The 16,338-nt window shown below is 40.2% G+C and overlaps 1 protein-coding gene across 1 annotated transcript in view; it reads left to right on the forward strand.

The window, feature by feature from the left end:
- Positions 1 to 16,338, forward strand: part of CCDC30 (coiled-coil domain containing 30) — a 141,542-nt gene that overhangs the window by 100,536 nt on the left and 24,668 nt on the right. Inside the window, exon 12 of the mRNA XM_069479162.1 lies at positions 15,416 to 15,528. Within this exon, the coding sequence (XP_069335263.1) occupies positions 15,416 to 15,528 (113 nt within the window). The remainder of the gene's footprint in view (positions 1 to 15,415; positions 15,529 to 16,338) is intronic.

Raw genomic sequence — 16,338 nt, forward strand, 5'->3', positions numbered from 1 at the left:
GCGTATAGAACTGGGGTTTTTTGGTATCCAGTAACTTTAATTATACATATTAATTATAATGTTAACTCTTAAAAACCTTTATTTTAGTGAAAAAGCTAGGAAGTAAGTAATTTGACACACTTGGGCAAGGGAGCATGGGAGGCCCGGGTGTTGTTCCAAGGCTTCACCGTGACCGTTCCTCTATACCTCAGAATCTAAAGACAAGCTCAGAGTAAGACATGCGTAAGGCTTTGGAGGAGCCCAGCAGTTGACCCTTACAGCTTTAACTCACAAAGTATTAAAAATACTACAGAAGCAACAGTTTTACAGCTGAATCATCCAGCAGAAACAGCCTAAACCAGTAGACTCAGGCAAAAATGTCTAAATTAAATTTTTTTTTTTTTTTTTTTTTTTTGAGACAGAGTCTCACTTTGTTGCCCGGACTAGAGTGAGTGCCGTGGCGTCAGTCTAGCTCACAGCAACCTCAAACTCCTGGGCTTAAGCGATCCTACTGCCTCAGCCTCCCGAGTAGCTGGGACTACAGGCATGTGCCACCATGCCCGGCTAATTTTTTGTATATATATATTTTAGTTGTCCATATAATTTCTTTCTATTTTTGGTAGAGACGGGGTCTCGCTCTTGCTCAGGCTGGTCTCGAACTCCTGACCTCGAGCGATCCACCCGCCTCGGCCTCCCAGAGTGCTAGGATCACAGGCGTGAGCCACCGCGCCTGGCCTAAATTAAATTTTGAAGACATTTTAATTTTGTTTCACCAACAACTTTATACTTACTAAAGATATTAAAGTCACATGAATTTGAAAAGCATTTGGGCTTATTTAATTTATGAGTATTCACTTATAAGCCAATTTGGTACCATAAGCAATAGACAAAGACACACACACACACATGCACAGTGCAGCCTTGATTGCAAAACTCTACCCATGAAACTGGCAAAACTTACCAGTACAGAAGGACAGCTGGATTCAAACCATGCCACTGAGAATGGAACAATTAAAATTCCACTTGTCTTACACATGGCCCAAGCACTCCCTGAGTCTCAGAAGACACAGGGTATCAATTGACATCTTAAAGCACAGAGAAAATCCAAGCCCCTTAAAGAAGTTTGGGTGTGCTAAAGGAAGACAAAAATGGATGCCAAGGCAACATAAAATCACAGGAATTCACCATAGGACTTTATAAGATCAACTTCATTTAGATAGGTAGCATCAAATCTCAGGCCCCCAAATGACAGATGCCATGGGACTGCCAGGGGGCTGAGCCATGCAATGCTTTCACAATATATTTCCTTACAAAGACATTTTTCTAAACGTTTAAACCACACCCTTTCTTATCATGAGGCCCAAAGAAAGGAGAAGCCTCCTATAGTGTATTCGGCTGCCTCTAACATGGTCATTCTTGCCTAGCCATTATACACATCAAGGTCAATTTTTTCTAGTAACCTCAAAATCCAAAGAGATAAAACAATACAAAACAGAGCAGAGCAGAGTTTTCTACCTGAGAGCAATCTGTCTATGACTCTTTAGTCTCCACAAGGAAAACAGAAGGCCCCCAAAAGAAGGTGAATGGCACCTTTTTTCTGAGTTCCTTAAGGGGTTTGAGTCATTAGAGGTTCCCTCTGTTACCAAAAGCTCGTGGGCACTTGTCCCTGAGGCCTCTTCAGAAGACCAAGGACAAGTGGTTGAGGAAAAGGAAAGAGGAGTTTATTAATTTGCCAGCAAATGAGGAAGATGGAAACTCCTGTCTTAAAATACTATCATCCTCATCATAAGCAAAATTACAGAACTTTTATTTATTTATTTATCTATTTATTTAGAGACAGAGTCTCACTCTGTTGCCCTGGCTAGAGTGCCATGGCGTCATTGTAGCTTACTGCAACCTCATGCTCCTGGGCTCAAGTGATCCTCCTGCCTCAGCCTCCCAGAGTGCCAGGATTACAGGCGTGAGCCACCACCCCCAGCCACGAATTACAGAACTTTGAAAGGGAGGGTTTCCAGCTTCAGGCTATTGCTGTTTAACTGCAGGGGATGATTTTGGTCTGTTCCATCTCCAGCAAAGTCAATCTCTCTGCCCTAGACAATTCCCTTGAGCCATCTCCTGTGGTGCAAAGAACAAAAGAAGTCTCCCTTGCCCCTCCCGACCACTGGCCTCGGGCAGGGATGCAGGTTTTAATTCCCAAAAAGAGTGGGGAAGGTTTTAAAGAGATGGCTCCTAATACATTTTGCCCTTTTTCAGACCGTTCCCTCTGTTACACCTCTAGGGTTTTCCATGTGGTACTGAAGACAGCAAGCAGGAAGGATGAGGGAGCAGTAGAGCGGATTTTAGTGGGACAAACAGCTGATATTTCTGGCTTTTGAACTTTTTTTTTTAACTAAAAGTACCCTTATAAGTGAAACCAATAAGCCTTAACAAAGGTTATTAACTTAATCAAGGAAGCAAGCGGCAGCAAAGGATTACTAGAGAAGGTGAATGGATGAGGAAGGAAGATGAGTAAATAGTTCTTTTTGGAATTTGAATGAATCTGAGAGTCAGGACATTATCTTCTTAAAGAGTCTGTTCAGGTGTGGTCACATTCCTGGTCTTACAGGGAGGGGAAGAAGAGAACAATTCTCCTGTAGGTGGGTCTGGATCTTTGGCAGATAAAGAAACTTCGACTGTTTTGGGAAGTGCCAGTGGTCAGGTGGGGGGAAAGTCAGAAAGACCTTGAGGCTTCTTGAGTCAGTGCAGCATGTCAAAATGCCGCATTTGGGGGTAAAATATTTCTAATTTCCTTCATAGCACAGGGGATACTCAGCATTCATACAAGTGCTTTTACCTTGTGGTTTGACCTTCTAAACCACAATGAGATTATGCTTCCACTTAATACCATGCACTATAATTCTTATAAAGACACACCCTTTCCATAAAAAGGGAACACTCAAAGTCCCATGTGTGATCATTTTGAGGTGATGTTATTAATAATTCCTACTTTCAGTCTCAGTCCACATGAATATACTATAATGTTAAAAATTATAAGGCGGGTACTTATAATTAAGCATGTGCCTATAGTCTCAGCTACTTGGGAGGCTGAGGCAGGAGGATTCTTTGAAACCATGAGTTCAAGGATGCATTGCACTATGACCTCACCTATGAATAGCCATTGTCCTCTAGCCTGAAAAACAAAGTGAGATTTCATTTCTTAAAAAAAAAAATTAAAAACAAAAAACCACTTCGGTATAAAGTTAACCACCAGTTATATAATAACACACATTTACTAGTGGTATTGACATGAGAAGCCACTCCCACTTTCATCTCTTGTCTCCTTTCCATGTATTCTGGGTGAGAGAAACAACATCATGTATCAATCACAGTTAAAAGCTTATACATCATCTTATAAGACAGCACCTCAGGCCAGGCATGGTGGCTCATGCCTATAATCCCGGGGCTTTGGGAGGCAGAGGCAGGAGGATTACTTGAGTCCAGGAGTTGGAGGCTGCAGTGAGCTATGATTGTGCCACTATACTCCAGCCAAAGTGAGACCTCGTCTCAAAAAAAAAAAAAAAAAAAAAAAACCCACACAAACAGGACCTTAAACCTATGAGGTGTTGTCACCTAGCCAGCGTCAGAGCTAAATCTTCAACAGGCCATTTCACTGTTTTTCAGCTTAGTTTTTTCTGCCTGCTGGGATTTGGTAGAACCAATGATGAATCACATATATAAGTCACTGTTTCACTTCTCTTACTGTAAACTGATTTTCTTGGTCAGAAGCAATGTTGAGTTGTATATCATGACAAGAAACAAGGAATTTGGTTTTTCCACAGATGGTGGTCCTGGCAAAAGCATTATGGACTGTAAAAGCAAATCCAGATTTAAAATGAGTATCTAGTCTACTGAGGGCAAATTGTTGTTCCATCCATGATAGAAGGGGTCTGTTGCGATAAACCTGCTACCAGGTAGCTTGCTGGTCCTCCCAGGAGATGGTGCCATATTGCTTGCTCTGCATTGATCTTGAGATCTTGGCTTTTGGCAAGTTGAGTGGATTAGCCTTAGTGACCCCTTGAAAAATATATATACCTGTTACCATTCACTTTGTCTGTGAGCCCACTGAGCAAGCAAATGGGTGCTAGAAAGATGCTAATTGACACATACAGAAGATACTGTTTTTTTCCACCTGATTATCGAGAGCCACCTCTGCTGTGGATGCTGTCTGGTGAGCAAAAGCACATGAAACTGACTTCCAGTTTCTGGTCCAGCATGCAGGAAGCTTGGAAGTTGCCACTTCATCCTAACGACAAGTAAAAAGCTGAACAAACTGAAAAATCAACAGATTTCCTTAGATCCATAAGAGAAGTGAGGTCACAGTCCAGACTGCTCTTCCTAAAATTGGAGAGACCTGTAGGCAAATACAGAGAATCACAGCTCACCAGAGTGAAGCCTTCACGAGACCCATTGGTCATGTAGGGAAACCTGAACTGTAAATGATGAGTTGCTGAAGGCTCAGTGTGGGCAAGTCTGAGAGATAAAAACTCCAGGGGGACCCAGTCATTAGCAGGCTCCCACACTTTTGTGAGTTTTATAATACCTCCTGGAGCTTACCAGTTTCTTACGGTGAATATCTGAGAAAAATCTCCATTTGCTTCCAGTAGGGGGAGGAGAAAAGGGACCATTTTAAACTTCTTTTATTTTCTTTTACTTATTTTTTATTTTTTTAATTTCTTTCTATTTTTAGTAGAGACAGGGGTCTCACTCTTGCTCAGACTGGTCTCGAACTCCTGAGCTCTAATGATCCACCCACCTCGGCCGCCCAGAGTGCTAGGATTACAGGCATGAGCCACCGTGCCCCGCCCATTTTAAACTTCTTAAAAAAGTCTGCCCTCAGGAGAAACTATTTGCCCAGAGGCTAACCTGCTGAGGTTTTGTCAGAGGCTGACTGACCTAGGGAAAGAGAAATTGCCAACTCTAGTCACCCTATCCCATAAAAGGGAGAGGGGATAGAGAAAAAAGTAAGCATGTGTGAAGTTCACAGTCCAGAGGCACAGGCTCACTAAAAGACTGTACCTAATCATAGGACTATAGGATGCTGCCCATCCCGCCCCCGCCACACACTACCACCACTTCACTAAAGGCCTATTTATAGCAGTTTCTTTTATCCCGTACATCATATCTGTCTGGCTATCAAGAAAAAATTATAAGACACAGTAAAAGGCAAAAGACTCTGAAGAGACAGAGCAAGCATTAGAACTAGGCTCAGATATAGCAGGAATATTCAAATTATCAAACCAGAAATTTAAAACAACTACGATTAGTATGCTAAGTGCTCTAAGGAGTAAAGTAGACAGCATGCAAGAAGAGATGGAGGATATAAGCAGAGAGATGAAAATTCTAAGGAGAACCAAATAGAAATGCTCAAGATCAAAACCACTAACAGAAATGATGATTGCCTTAGATGGGCTTATTAGTACACTGCGAACAACTGAGGACAGTCTCTGCAATTAAGGATATCTCAGTAGAAACCTAAGCCAGAACAGAAAATATACTGAAGAAAACAGAATCCCCAGGAACTGTGGGACAAATACAAAAGGTATAATAGACACATAATGGAAATATCTGAAGGAGAAGAAATAGGGAAAAGAACAGAAGAAATATTTGAAGTAATAATGGTTGAGAATTTCCTGAAATTAATGTCAGACATCAAACCATAAATCCAGGAAGTTCAGAGAACACCAAGCAAGATAAGTGCCAGAAAAACTACATCTAGGCATATAATTTTCAAATGACGGAAGATCAAAGAGAAAGAAAAAAATCCTGAAAGGCAAAGGGAAAAAAAAAAACCTTACTGATAGAGGAACAAAGATAAGAATTACATGCAACTTCTTCTCTGAAGCCATGCAAGCAAAAGAAGGGTGGAGTGAAATATTTAAAGTGTTGAGAGAAAACAAATCACCAGTCTAGAATTCTGTGCCTTGAGAAATTGTCCTTCAAAAGTGAAGAAGAAATAAAGACTTTCTCAGACAAATAAAAATTGAGAGAATTTGTTGCCATAGACCTGTCTTGCAAAAAATGTTAAAAGAAGTCCTTGTAGAGAAAGGATATACTGTAGGTCAGAAACTGGAATCCACATAAAGAAGGAAAAACATCAGAGAAGAAATAAATGAGGGAAAAATAAAAAGTTTCATCTTTATTATTTTAGTTGATATAACAGGTTTGTTCAAAATAATGGCAAAAATGTATTCGATTATGTATGATATATATATACAGTTATATATATGTACACATACACTTAGGTATGCTTATGTATAAGCGAAATGAGTGACAGCAATGATACAAGGGATGGGAAGGAAGAATTGGAGGTATTTTCCTATTATACCTATTTCCTATTATACCTATTTTCCTATTATACCTATTATAAGGTACCCACACTACATGTGAAGTAATATTTGAAAGTGGACTTGCGGCCGGGCGCGGTGGCTCACGCCTGTAATCCTAGCACTCTGGGAGGCCGAGGTGGGCGGATCGTTTGAGCTCAGGAGTTCAAGACAAGCCTGAGCAAGAGCAACACCCCGTCTCTACTAAAAATAGAAAGAAATTAGCTGGACAACTAAAAATATATAGAAAAAATTAGCCAGGCATGGTGGCACATGCCTGTAGTCCCAGCTACTTGGGAGGCTGAGGTAGAAGGATCACTTGAGCCCAGGAGTTTGAGGTTGCTGTGAGCAAGGCTGACGCCACGGCACGCTAGCCTGGGGAACAAAGTGAGACTCTGTCTCAAAAAAAAAAAAAAAGAAAGAAAGTGGACTTGGGTTAGTTGTAAATGTATATTACAAACTCTAGGGCTCCTAAAGAAAAGTAAAAAGAAGTACAACTTATATGCTAAGAAAGGAGAGAAAATGGAATCATATAAAATACTCAAAACCACAAAAGGCATGGAAGACAAAAACACAAAGAAGGACAACTATTAATAATAGAAAATGGTAATAAATATAGCAGATATCAATACACCTGTATCAATAATCACTTTAGACATCAGTGGTCTAAATGTACCAATTAAAAGGAATGTCACCGTTGGTCAAAGAACAAGACCCCTCAGCCACAAAAAGAAAAAATGAATTAATACCTTTAATACCTTTTGCAGCAATCTGGATGGAACTGGAGACCATTCTCCTAATATCTAAAGAATGGAAAAATAAACACCACATGCATTCACTATTAAATTGGAACTAACCGATTGGCACTCATGTGCACAGATTAAAGTAAAACTCAATAGAAATCATGTGTGTGTGTGGAGGTGGAGATGGGTGAAATCACACCTAACAGATACAATGTGCACTGTCCGGGTGATGGGCACACATAACTTTGACTCAAGCAGTACAAAAGCAATCCATATAACCAAAACATTTGTACTCCTGAATATTCTGAAATAAAAAAAGAACAAGACCTAACTATATATTGTCTACAAGAATCTCACTTTAAATGTACTCATGTAAATTAAAAGTACATGGATGGAGGAGAATACAACATGCTAACACTAATCAAAAGAATGTGGGAATAGCTAAATTAATTTCAGACATAGCAAACATTAGAGCAAGGAAAGTTGTCAGGAAGAAAGAGGAACATTATTTAATGATAAAGGAGTCAATTCTCCAAGAAGACATAGCCTTCTTAATGTGTATGTGCCCAACAATAGATTGTCAAAATATGTGAGGCCAAAACTGATAAAACTGCAAGAAGAAACAGATGAACCCACTATTACATTTGCAGATTTTAACACTTCTCAACCAGAAACAGATAGATCCAGCAGGCAGAAAATTAAGGAGGACATAGTTGAACTCAACAATACCATTAATCAGCTGGTTATAATGAACATTGATGGACTACTTTACCCAATAGCAATATATTACACATTCTTCTCAAGCTCAGATGGAACATTCACCAAGATAGAACATATTCTGGGCCATAAAACACACCCTAACAAATACGAAAGAATAGAAATCATACAATATCCACTCTCATATGCTAATGAAATTAAACTAGAAATCAATATCAGAAAGATAGCTGGAAAACTCCCAAATACTTTGAGATTAAACAACATGCCTCTAAATAACACATGGGTTGAAGAAGAAATCTCAAGAGAAATTAAAAAATATTTTGAACTAAATGAAAATGAAAATACAACTTATCAAAATTTGTGGGATACAGTGAAAGTGATGCTTAGAGGGACATTTATGATTGAATGCATATATTAGAAAAGAAGAAAGACAGGAAGCATCATGAGTGCCTGAAGGGAGAAAAAACCCCTGATGGTAGCTTGAGATAAAGAGGGGAGGTGGGACTAACAACCTAAGCCCATGGAAATTGTGCTCTTTATCTCAGCCAAAGGAGAGGCCAAATCAGAGTGGCTGTTCAGGAGCACCATGTTGCAGGAGGCACACTCCATGGGTCCTCTGGATATGAACCCCTAGTTAGCTTTCCCTCACAGCCAGGGTATCCCTTTTGGAACCTCCCCAACCCCATCCAAGATGGATAGCACTCAAAACATTTCTTTTTTTTTTGAGAGCTGAGGCAAACCTGCGCTTAAGGTACCATATAGTGCCAAAAGGGAAGCAGTGACCTAGGGTAAAGGGGATTCAACAGGCGAACTGCAAAGAACCTCTAAGCAAACATACTCTAGAAAGACCAAAACAAGACAGTGAAGATTGGAATAAATAATCCTTCAATGTGCAGAGATTTAAGTCCAAAAGGAACAAGAGCAAAGAGGGCACCATGACCTCCCCAAACAGGCAAAGTGTCAGTGACCAATCCCAATGAGATAGTGACATGTGAGCCGTCAGATCAAGAGTTCAAAATACCAGTTTTAAAGAAACTCAGTGAATTCCAAGATAACACAGAAGAGAAATTTAGAAATTTATCAGAGAAATTTAACAAAGAGAAATAAAAATCAAACAAATTCTAGAATTGAGAAATATATTTGCTGAACTGAAAAAAAGCATTAGAGGCTATTATTAATAGCAGAATGGATAAAACAGAAGAAAGAATCAGGGAGGTCAAAGGCACTGTCAGAGAAGAAAAATAAGGAAAAGAAAAAAGATCTAAAATCAATTATCTAAGCTTCAAACTTAGAAAATTAGAAAAAGAGCAAATTAAATCCAAACTAAGCAGAAGAAAAGAAGTAATAAAAATTAGAGCATTTATGCACTAATAATCAGTGTGGAAAAAAATTAGAGCAGAAATCAATGAAATTGAAATGGGAATTCAACAGAGAAAATCAACAAAACCAAAAACTGGTTCTTTAAAAAGATTAATAAAATTGATAGGTGTCTAGCTAAGCTAACTAAACAAAGAAACGAGAGAGAGGACACAAATTACAAATATCAGAAATGAAAGAGAGGACATCACTACAGATCCTGTGAATATTAAAAGTATGATGAAGAAATATTATGAACATCTCTATGCCCACAAGTATGGTAACCTAGATGAAATGGACCAATTCCTTAAAAGACATAATCTGCCAAAATTACACAAGAAATAGACAATCTGAATAGAACTGTATCTATTAAAGAAATTGAATGCATAGGCCGGGCGTGGTGGCTCATGCCTGTAATCCTAGCACTCTGGGAGGCCGAGGCAGGTGGATCGCTCAAGGTCAGGAGTTCGAGACCAGCCTGAGCAAGAGTGAGACCCCGTCTCTACTAAAAATAGAAAGAAATTATCTGGCCAACTAAAATATATATAGAAAAAATTAGCCGGGCATGGTGGCGCATGCCTGTAGTCCCAGCTACTCGGGAGGCTGAGGCGGTAGGATTGCTTAAGCCCAGGAGTTTGAGGTTGCTGTGAGCTAGGCTGATGCCACGGCACTCACTCTAGCCTGGGCAACAAAGCGAGACTCTGTCTCAAAAAAAAAAAAAGAAAAGAAATTGAATGCATAATTACTAACCTCTCAAAACAGAAAGCACCAGGCCCAGATGGTTTCACTGGTGATTTCTACCAAACATTTAAGAAAGATATTATATCAGTTCTCTACAGTCTCTTTAGAAGATGGAATCAAAGGGAGTACTTACTAATTCATTATACGAGGCAAGAATTACCTTAATATCCAAACAAGACAAAGACATTACAAGGAAACTGCTGACCAGTATCTCCCATGAATATAAATATGAAAATCCTCAACAAGTTATTAGCAAATCAAATTCAACAATGTATGAAACGAATTAGGCACCATGATCAAGTGGGATTTATCCCAGGTATACAAAGCTGGCTCAACATTTGAAAATCAATTATGTAATTCATCACATTGATAGGCTAAAGAAGGAAAATCACATGATTCTATAAATAGATGCTATCTTACTCTGTTTTTACTGCTATAAAAAAATACCTTAGACTGGATAATTTTTAAAGAACAGAAATTTATTTTCTTACAGTCCTACAGGCTGGGAATTCCAAGATTAAGATGCCAGCAGGACTGGTGTCCAGTGAGGGCTACTCTCTGCTTCCAAAATGGCACCTTGTTGCTGGATCCTCTGGAGGGGAGAAGCTCTGTGTCCTCACATGGTGGAAGAGATAAAAGGGCAAGACGGTGCTCCCTTCAACCTGGAGCCCTTTTATAAGGGTGTCACTCCCATTATAAGGTCAGAGCCCTCATGACTTAATCACCTCTCAAAGGCTATACCTCTTAGTACTGTTGCTTTGGGAATTGAGTTTCAACATGAATTTTGGAGGTAACACCATCATTCAAACCATAGCAGATACGTAAGAAAGATTTGATAAAATCCAACATCCATTCATGATAAAAAGCTCTTAGTAAACTAGGAATAGAGGAAAACTTCCATATCACGTGTCATCAGATAAATGCAAATCAAAACAACAATGAAATACCACTGCTCACCTGTTAGAGCAAAATCCAGAACATCAAATGCTGGCAAGGATGTGAAACAATAGGAAATCTCATTCATTGTTGGTGGGAATGCAAAATGGTACACCACTTTGAAAGACAGTTTGGTGGTTTCCTATAAAACTAAAGATACTCTTACCATGTGATACAGCAATCCTGCTTCTTGATATTTACCCAAAGGAGTTGAAAACTTATGTCTACTGAAAAATCTGCATACAGATGTTTATAGCAGCTTTATTAATCGTGAAAACTTGGAAGCAAGCAAGATGTCCTGCTTTGGGCACCACTAAAAACTTGTAACCTTGAAGATCACTTGGTAAGTGGGTAAAAGGAGCAAATGTGGTATATGTTGATTCCAAAATCCAAAGAGGCAACTCCAAGCACTTGGCCTTTTCTACCGTCAATAGCCCTCACTTCTCTGTCAGAAAGCCAAGGTGGAGAATCTGCTATTCCAGATTGTCTTCTCTGACTATACATTCAAGAAGTAGGGAAATAACCACTGGGGAGATTCAGAAACCCACTAGGCCCACTGTAAAACGTACACTGAGCCATCAAATCACTACAGACACACTTTAAGACACTGTGATTTTAAACTCCATTTTCACCTATTTCCTTAAGCCTCCCACTCTGAATTGTGAAGCTCAATGTTGTTTTGTGTTCCAAAGTGTTAGTGTTGACTCAGAATCACTGTAGTATAATCCCCCCAAAGTCTATATAATTCCCTTTCTCCAATGCCCAGGGACCTTGATAAAAGGCCACAGGTCTCTTTGGGGAAGGTTTGAGAGAAAGTCACATACTTGTGGCAGTATCACAAGGGTTTTCCTGAAAACAAAACAAAACAAAACAAAACAAAAAAAACCAACATTCCCATCATTCAAAGGACTCTGTGTCTATGAACTGGCTCAGGTCTAGGGATTGAGCAAGAAGAGCCATCACTTTCCATTCTTGTCACTTAAATTGGACCTCTGTTCACCGGACCCAAGGGTTTTATTTATTTATTTATTTATTTAAAAATGTAACTCAAGGAAGGCTTTAATTAGTTGCCCATCTATTTTAGTTCTACAATCATTGTGATCAATTAACTACAACCAGGTTGTTGTGAGTCAAATCCTTTGATTCTATATCTGGCCCTATTGTCATTAACAGTAACAATGACCATCTTGTGTCTGGGGGTTAAGCACTGGCACTTGACCTCTGACACTCTGTAGTACCATCATCTCCATTAAAATCAAGGAGCCATTCCAACATTGGCACCTCCCACCATTATCCTCAGCATTATAGAGCATTTCAAGGAACCTGGTGCTTTCTCACCAGTGTATTTGGTAAAGCCTTGGTGAAGAGAGTATCCTTTGGATTTCCATGGTTATAATGTTGGTGAGTAGGTCACCCATGACAAATCCATTCCAAATTTTCTACCTACTTAAGCTTTGGACTCCTCCTTCTCCCGTATGCTTAAAGAAGTATGGCACTTTAACGCCATTTAATATAGGTCACTATCGGGTCCAAGTTTCAGTCAACCAACAAGCAAAGTCACTCTTAGATGTTCTAAACACATTAAATCCTGAATTTCTGATAAGTGAATTCATATCAATAAATTCAGCTTATTCAACATTACAGTTGACCCTTTTTTTTTTTTTTTTTTTTTTGAGACAGAGTCTCACTTTGTTGCCCAGGCTAGAGTGCCATGGTGTCAGCCTAGCTCACAGCAACCTCAAACTCCTGGGCTCAAGCAAGCCTTCTGCCTCAGCCTCCCAAGTAGCTGGGACTACAGGCATGCGCCACCATGCCTGGCTAATTTTTCTATATATTTTTAGTTGTCCAGTTAATTTCTTTCTATTTTTTAGTAGAGATGAGGTCTCACTCTTGCTCAGGCTGGTCTCGAACTCCTGACCTTGAGCGATCCACCCGCCTCGGCCTCCCAGAGTGCTAGGATTACAGGCGTGAGCCACCGCACCCGGCTGGAACTCTATTGTTTTGTGCAAATGCAGTGGATTTATGATCAGTACTGCCCTTATCTAATATAAAGCTACTGACCCGAGCCTTGAAGGGAAAAGATAAATACCAACTGCCAGTCTTTTGGTTGTATAAGAAGAAGGCCTAGGCAATAAGAACCCTTTTTCTGGATTGGTTCTATTGTCCCTGAAGTCAACAAGTACCTTGCCAGTAGAGACTGCCTTTTAAAGTTCTTTGGATATTGTGCAATGCCCTTGGCCACCCAGAACCGCATGAGTTCAACACCAAAGGCACTGGTCTACTTGCCCCCAAACACAATGTCTCTAATTCAGCCTCTAGGTCAGGGGGTGAATAGGACATTTAAGGCTCATTACACATGATATTCTATGGAGAGAATTGTTAACAATATTGGAGAGAACACTGTTAGAACATCATGAAAGTCTGGAAGGATTACACCATTGAAGGTGCCATCATTGTTATAGAAAAAGCCACGAAGGCCATCAAGCCTGAAACAATAAATTCCTACTGGAGAGAACTGTGCCCAGATACTGTGCATGACTTTACAGGATTTATGACAGAATCAATCAAGGAAATCATGACAGAGATTGTGGATATAGCAAAAAAGGTGGGGGGTGAAGAGTTTCAAGATAAACATCTTAGAGAAATTCAAGAGCTAATAGACCCACACCTGAGGAATTAACAGGAGAAGACTTGATAGAGATGAGTGCTCCCAAACCAGTGCCAGATGATGAGGAAGAAAATATAGAAGAAGCAGTGCAAGAAAACAGATTGACATTAGACAATCTGGTGGAAAGGTTCTTATTCAAGACTGCTTTTGACTTCTTTTACAACATGGGCCCTTCTATATGATATGGGCCCTGACACTATTGCAAACAATGAAAGGACTGGTACCATATAGAAACATTTTTAGAGAAATGAAAAAGCAAAAAAGTCAGACAGAAATTATAATGTGTTTTCGTAAAGTTACACCAAGTGTGCCCGCCTCTTCTGTCTCCCCTTCCACCTCCCCCACTTCTTCTGACTCTGCCACCCCTGAGACAGCAAGACCAACCCCTCCTCTTCCTCCTTCCTCACCCTACTCAACGTGAAGACAATGAGGATGAAGACCTTTATGATGATCCACTTCCAATTAATGAACAGCAAATATATTTTCTTTTCCTTACGATTTTGTGATTTTTTTTCTCTACTTTTACTGTTAGAATACAGTATACAATACATATAACATACAAAATATGTGTTAACAGACTGTTTGTATTATTGGTAAGGCTTCCAGTCAACAGTAAGCTATTAGTAGTTACATTTATGGGGAGCCAAAAGTTGTATGCAGATTTTCAACTGCATGGGGGGTCAGCACCCCTAACCACCATGTTGTTCAAGGGTCCGCTGTATATTCCTTCCTCCCAAGTATTATTCCCTGCAAATACATTCTCACATATATTCCTAGGGATTCTGCCAATTTCAGTTGGCAAAATCTTGTCATTCTTTCAATGTGACAGTCCCTAGGTCAATCCCTACACTCAACCCCCCACTCCCTGAGGTGGATCCAACCGTGGTTATAGGATTGGAGGCAATGAGAAGTGGTAGTAGAGAGTTGGGTCTTGAGGACAATAGGCTTCCCCTTACATGGTAACTGCCTCAGTTGAAAGCAATGCAGAATCTTCAAACTTACTCTCCTTAGACAGCAGAGGAAGGACTGCTTATGCTGGCAAGAGAGGCTCAGTCAAATTCAGAAGTCCAGGGAGCTCAACATCATTGGAGTCCCTCAGATGTCTTCATTCCCAATTCTCAGGTTTCCATGCATTCTCAAATCACTATTTTTCACATGGGAGACCTGGCAAGACTATGAAATCACTTAGTGCTGTAATTCTGCAATCCACTTCATAATATTTGGGATTTGGTTTTGGATACATTGGCCGTCTGGCTACAAGAGTTCTTTTAGGGCATTCACAGAAGCTCTCTGGTTCTCTGTGCCTTGTTCCAGTAATTAAATCCCAAAGTTGGACATTTTCTCCTAAGCTCATCAATGTGGTAGATGTGGCTAGCCCACCTCACAAGCCTTGTAGTTCTCACTTCCACTCTAATATTCTTTGTACCAGGCAGGTGGTCTTCCAAAACGCTTCATTACCAGCAACTACCCATGATGATTTAATCAACTCTTTTGACACGGATTGCTAGTACTTGTGACAAGTACCACCTTCCAATCTCACCAGGTCGGATAACCAATCCCAAATCCCCAACTTTGAGTTTCTAGTCACTGCAGCCACTGCTAATACTTTGTCAGGCTTAAGCCAGGAGACAGCTTTCTCTTTATGTACTTCAAGCTGGAAGATTTTTTAATATAGGGAATTCAAGGTTTTCACAATTATTAGGAAGGCTTGGGTAGCAAAAGTAAAGAAAAATAGCTGCTGGCTTTCAGGAAATCTGTAAGTACAGGAATTACGTGAAGCTACTGTGATCTCAGAAGCTGGAGTGATTACAGTCAGAAGCTTTTTTCAGCAGAGAGGCTTTGCCGGTTTACATTTCCTAACATCATACCTTTGCCAACACAGAGTATTCTCGTTATTTTTAAATGTTTTTCAGCATATCCAGAGCAATAAGGAATTGTCAGAGAAGTTGTCTGGGTTACAGCAAGAAAAGGAAGCTCTACATGAAGAATATGGGCAATTTTTGAAGCAGCTTGATGTCCATGTAAGGTAAAGAAAAACAATTTCCCTTTGGAAGAAAACTAGTAGAGTAGTTATTTCTTTTTTTTTTTTTTTTTTTTTTTTTGAGACAGAGTCTCACTGTGTTGCCCAGGCTAGAGTGAGTGCCGTGGCGTCAGCCTAGCTCACAGCAACCTCAAACTCCTGAGCTCAAGCGATCCTCCTGTCTCAGCCTCCCGAGTAGCTGGGACTACAGGCATGCACCACCATGCCCGGCTAATTTTTTCTATATATATTTTTAGCTGTCCATATAATTTCTTTCTATTTTTAGTAGAGATGGGGTCTCGCTCTTGCTCAGGCTGGTCTCGAACTCCTGAGCTCAAACGATCCGCCCACCTCGGCCTCCCAGAGTGCTAGGATTACAGGCGTGAGCCACCACGCCCGGCCAAGTAGTTATTTCTTGCTGAGCCAGCTCCAGGGCTAAATAGTGGGGTGCCCACTGAAGCAACCTTTCAAGAGGGCCATCATCATCTTCCTGTTTCTGGAAGTTCTATCCATAGGGCTTTTCCGAGGGAGACGTGGGGCCCAATTTCTTCTCAAGAGAGAAAGGAATTACCATGTATTGAGCTTTTGTGGTGTCTAACTTGGTTTTCCCCAAATACACTCTTCTCACTTACCTTCAGGCTTTTTTTCCCCTCACATGCTTTTCTCAGCCTGGATCATCCTCTCCCCATTTAATAAGCCTTTCTCGACACCTCCAGCCTGGGCTGGGTGAGGCACTCATTCTTTGTGTCCTAGTAGCTCTTTATACCTTCCCTCTGTACTTATTTCAGAACTTGCCATGTTGTTTTGAAGCAATGT

Source organism: Eulemur rufifrons, chromosome 8 (genome assembly GCF_041146395.1).
Source record: "Eulemur rufifrons isolate Redbay chromosome 8, OSU_ERuf_1, whole genome shotgun sequence".
In the NCBI taxonomy this organism is placed as follows: Eukaryota; Metazoa; Chordata; class Mammalia; order Primates; family Lemuridae; genus Eulemur; species Eulemur rufifrons.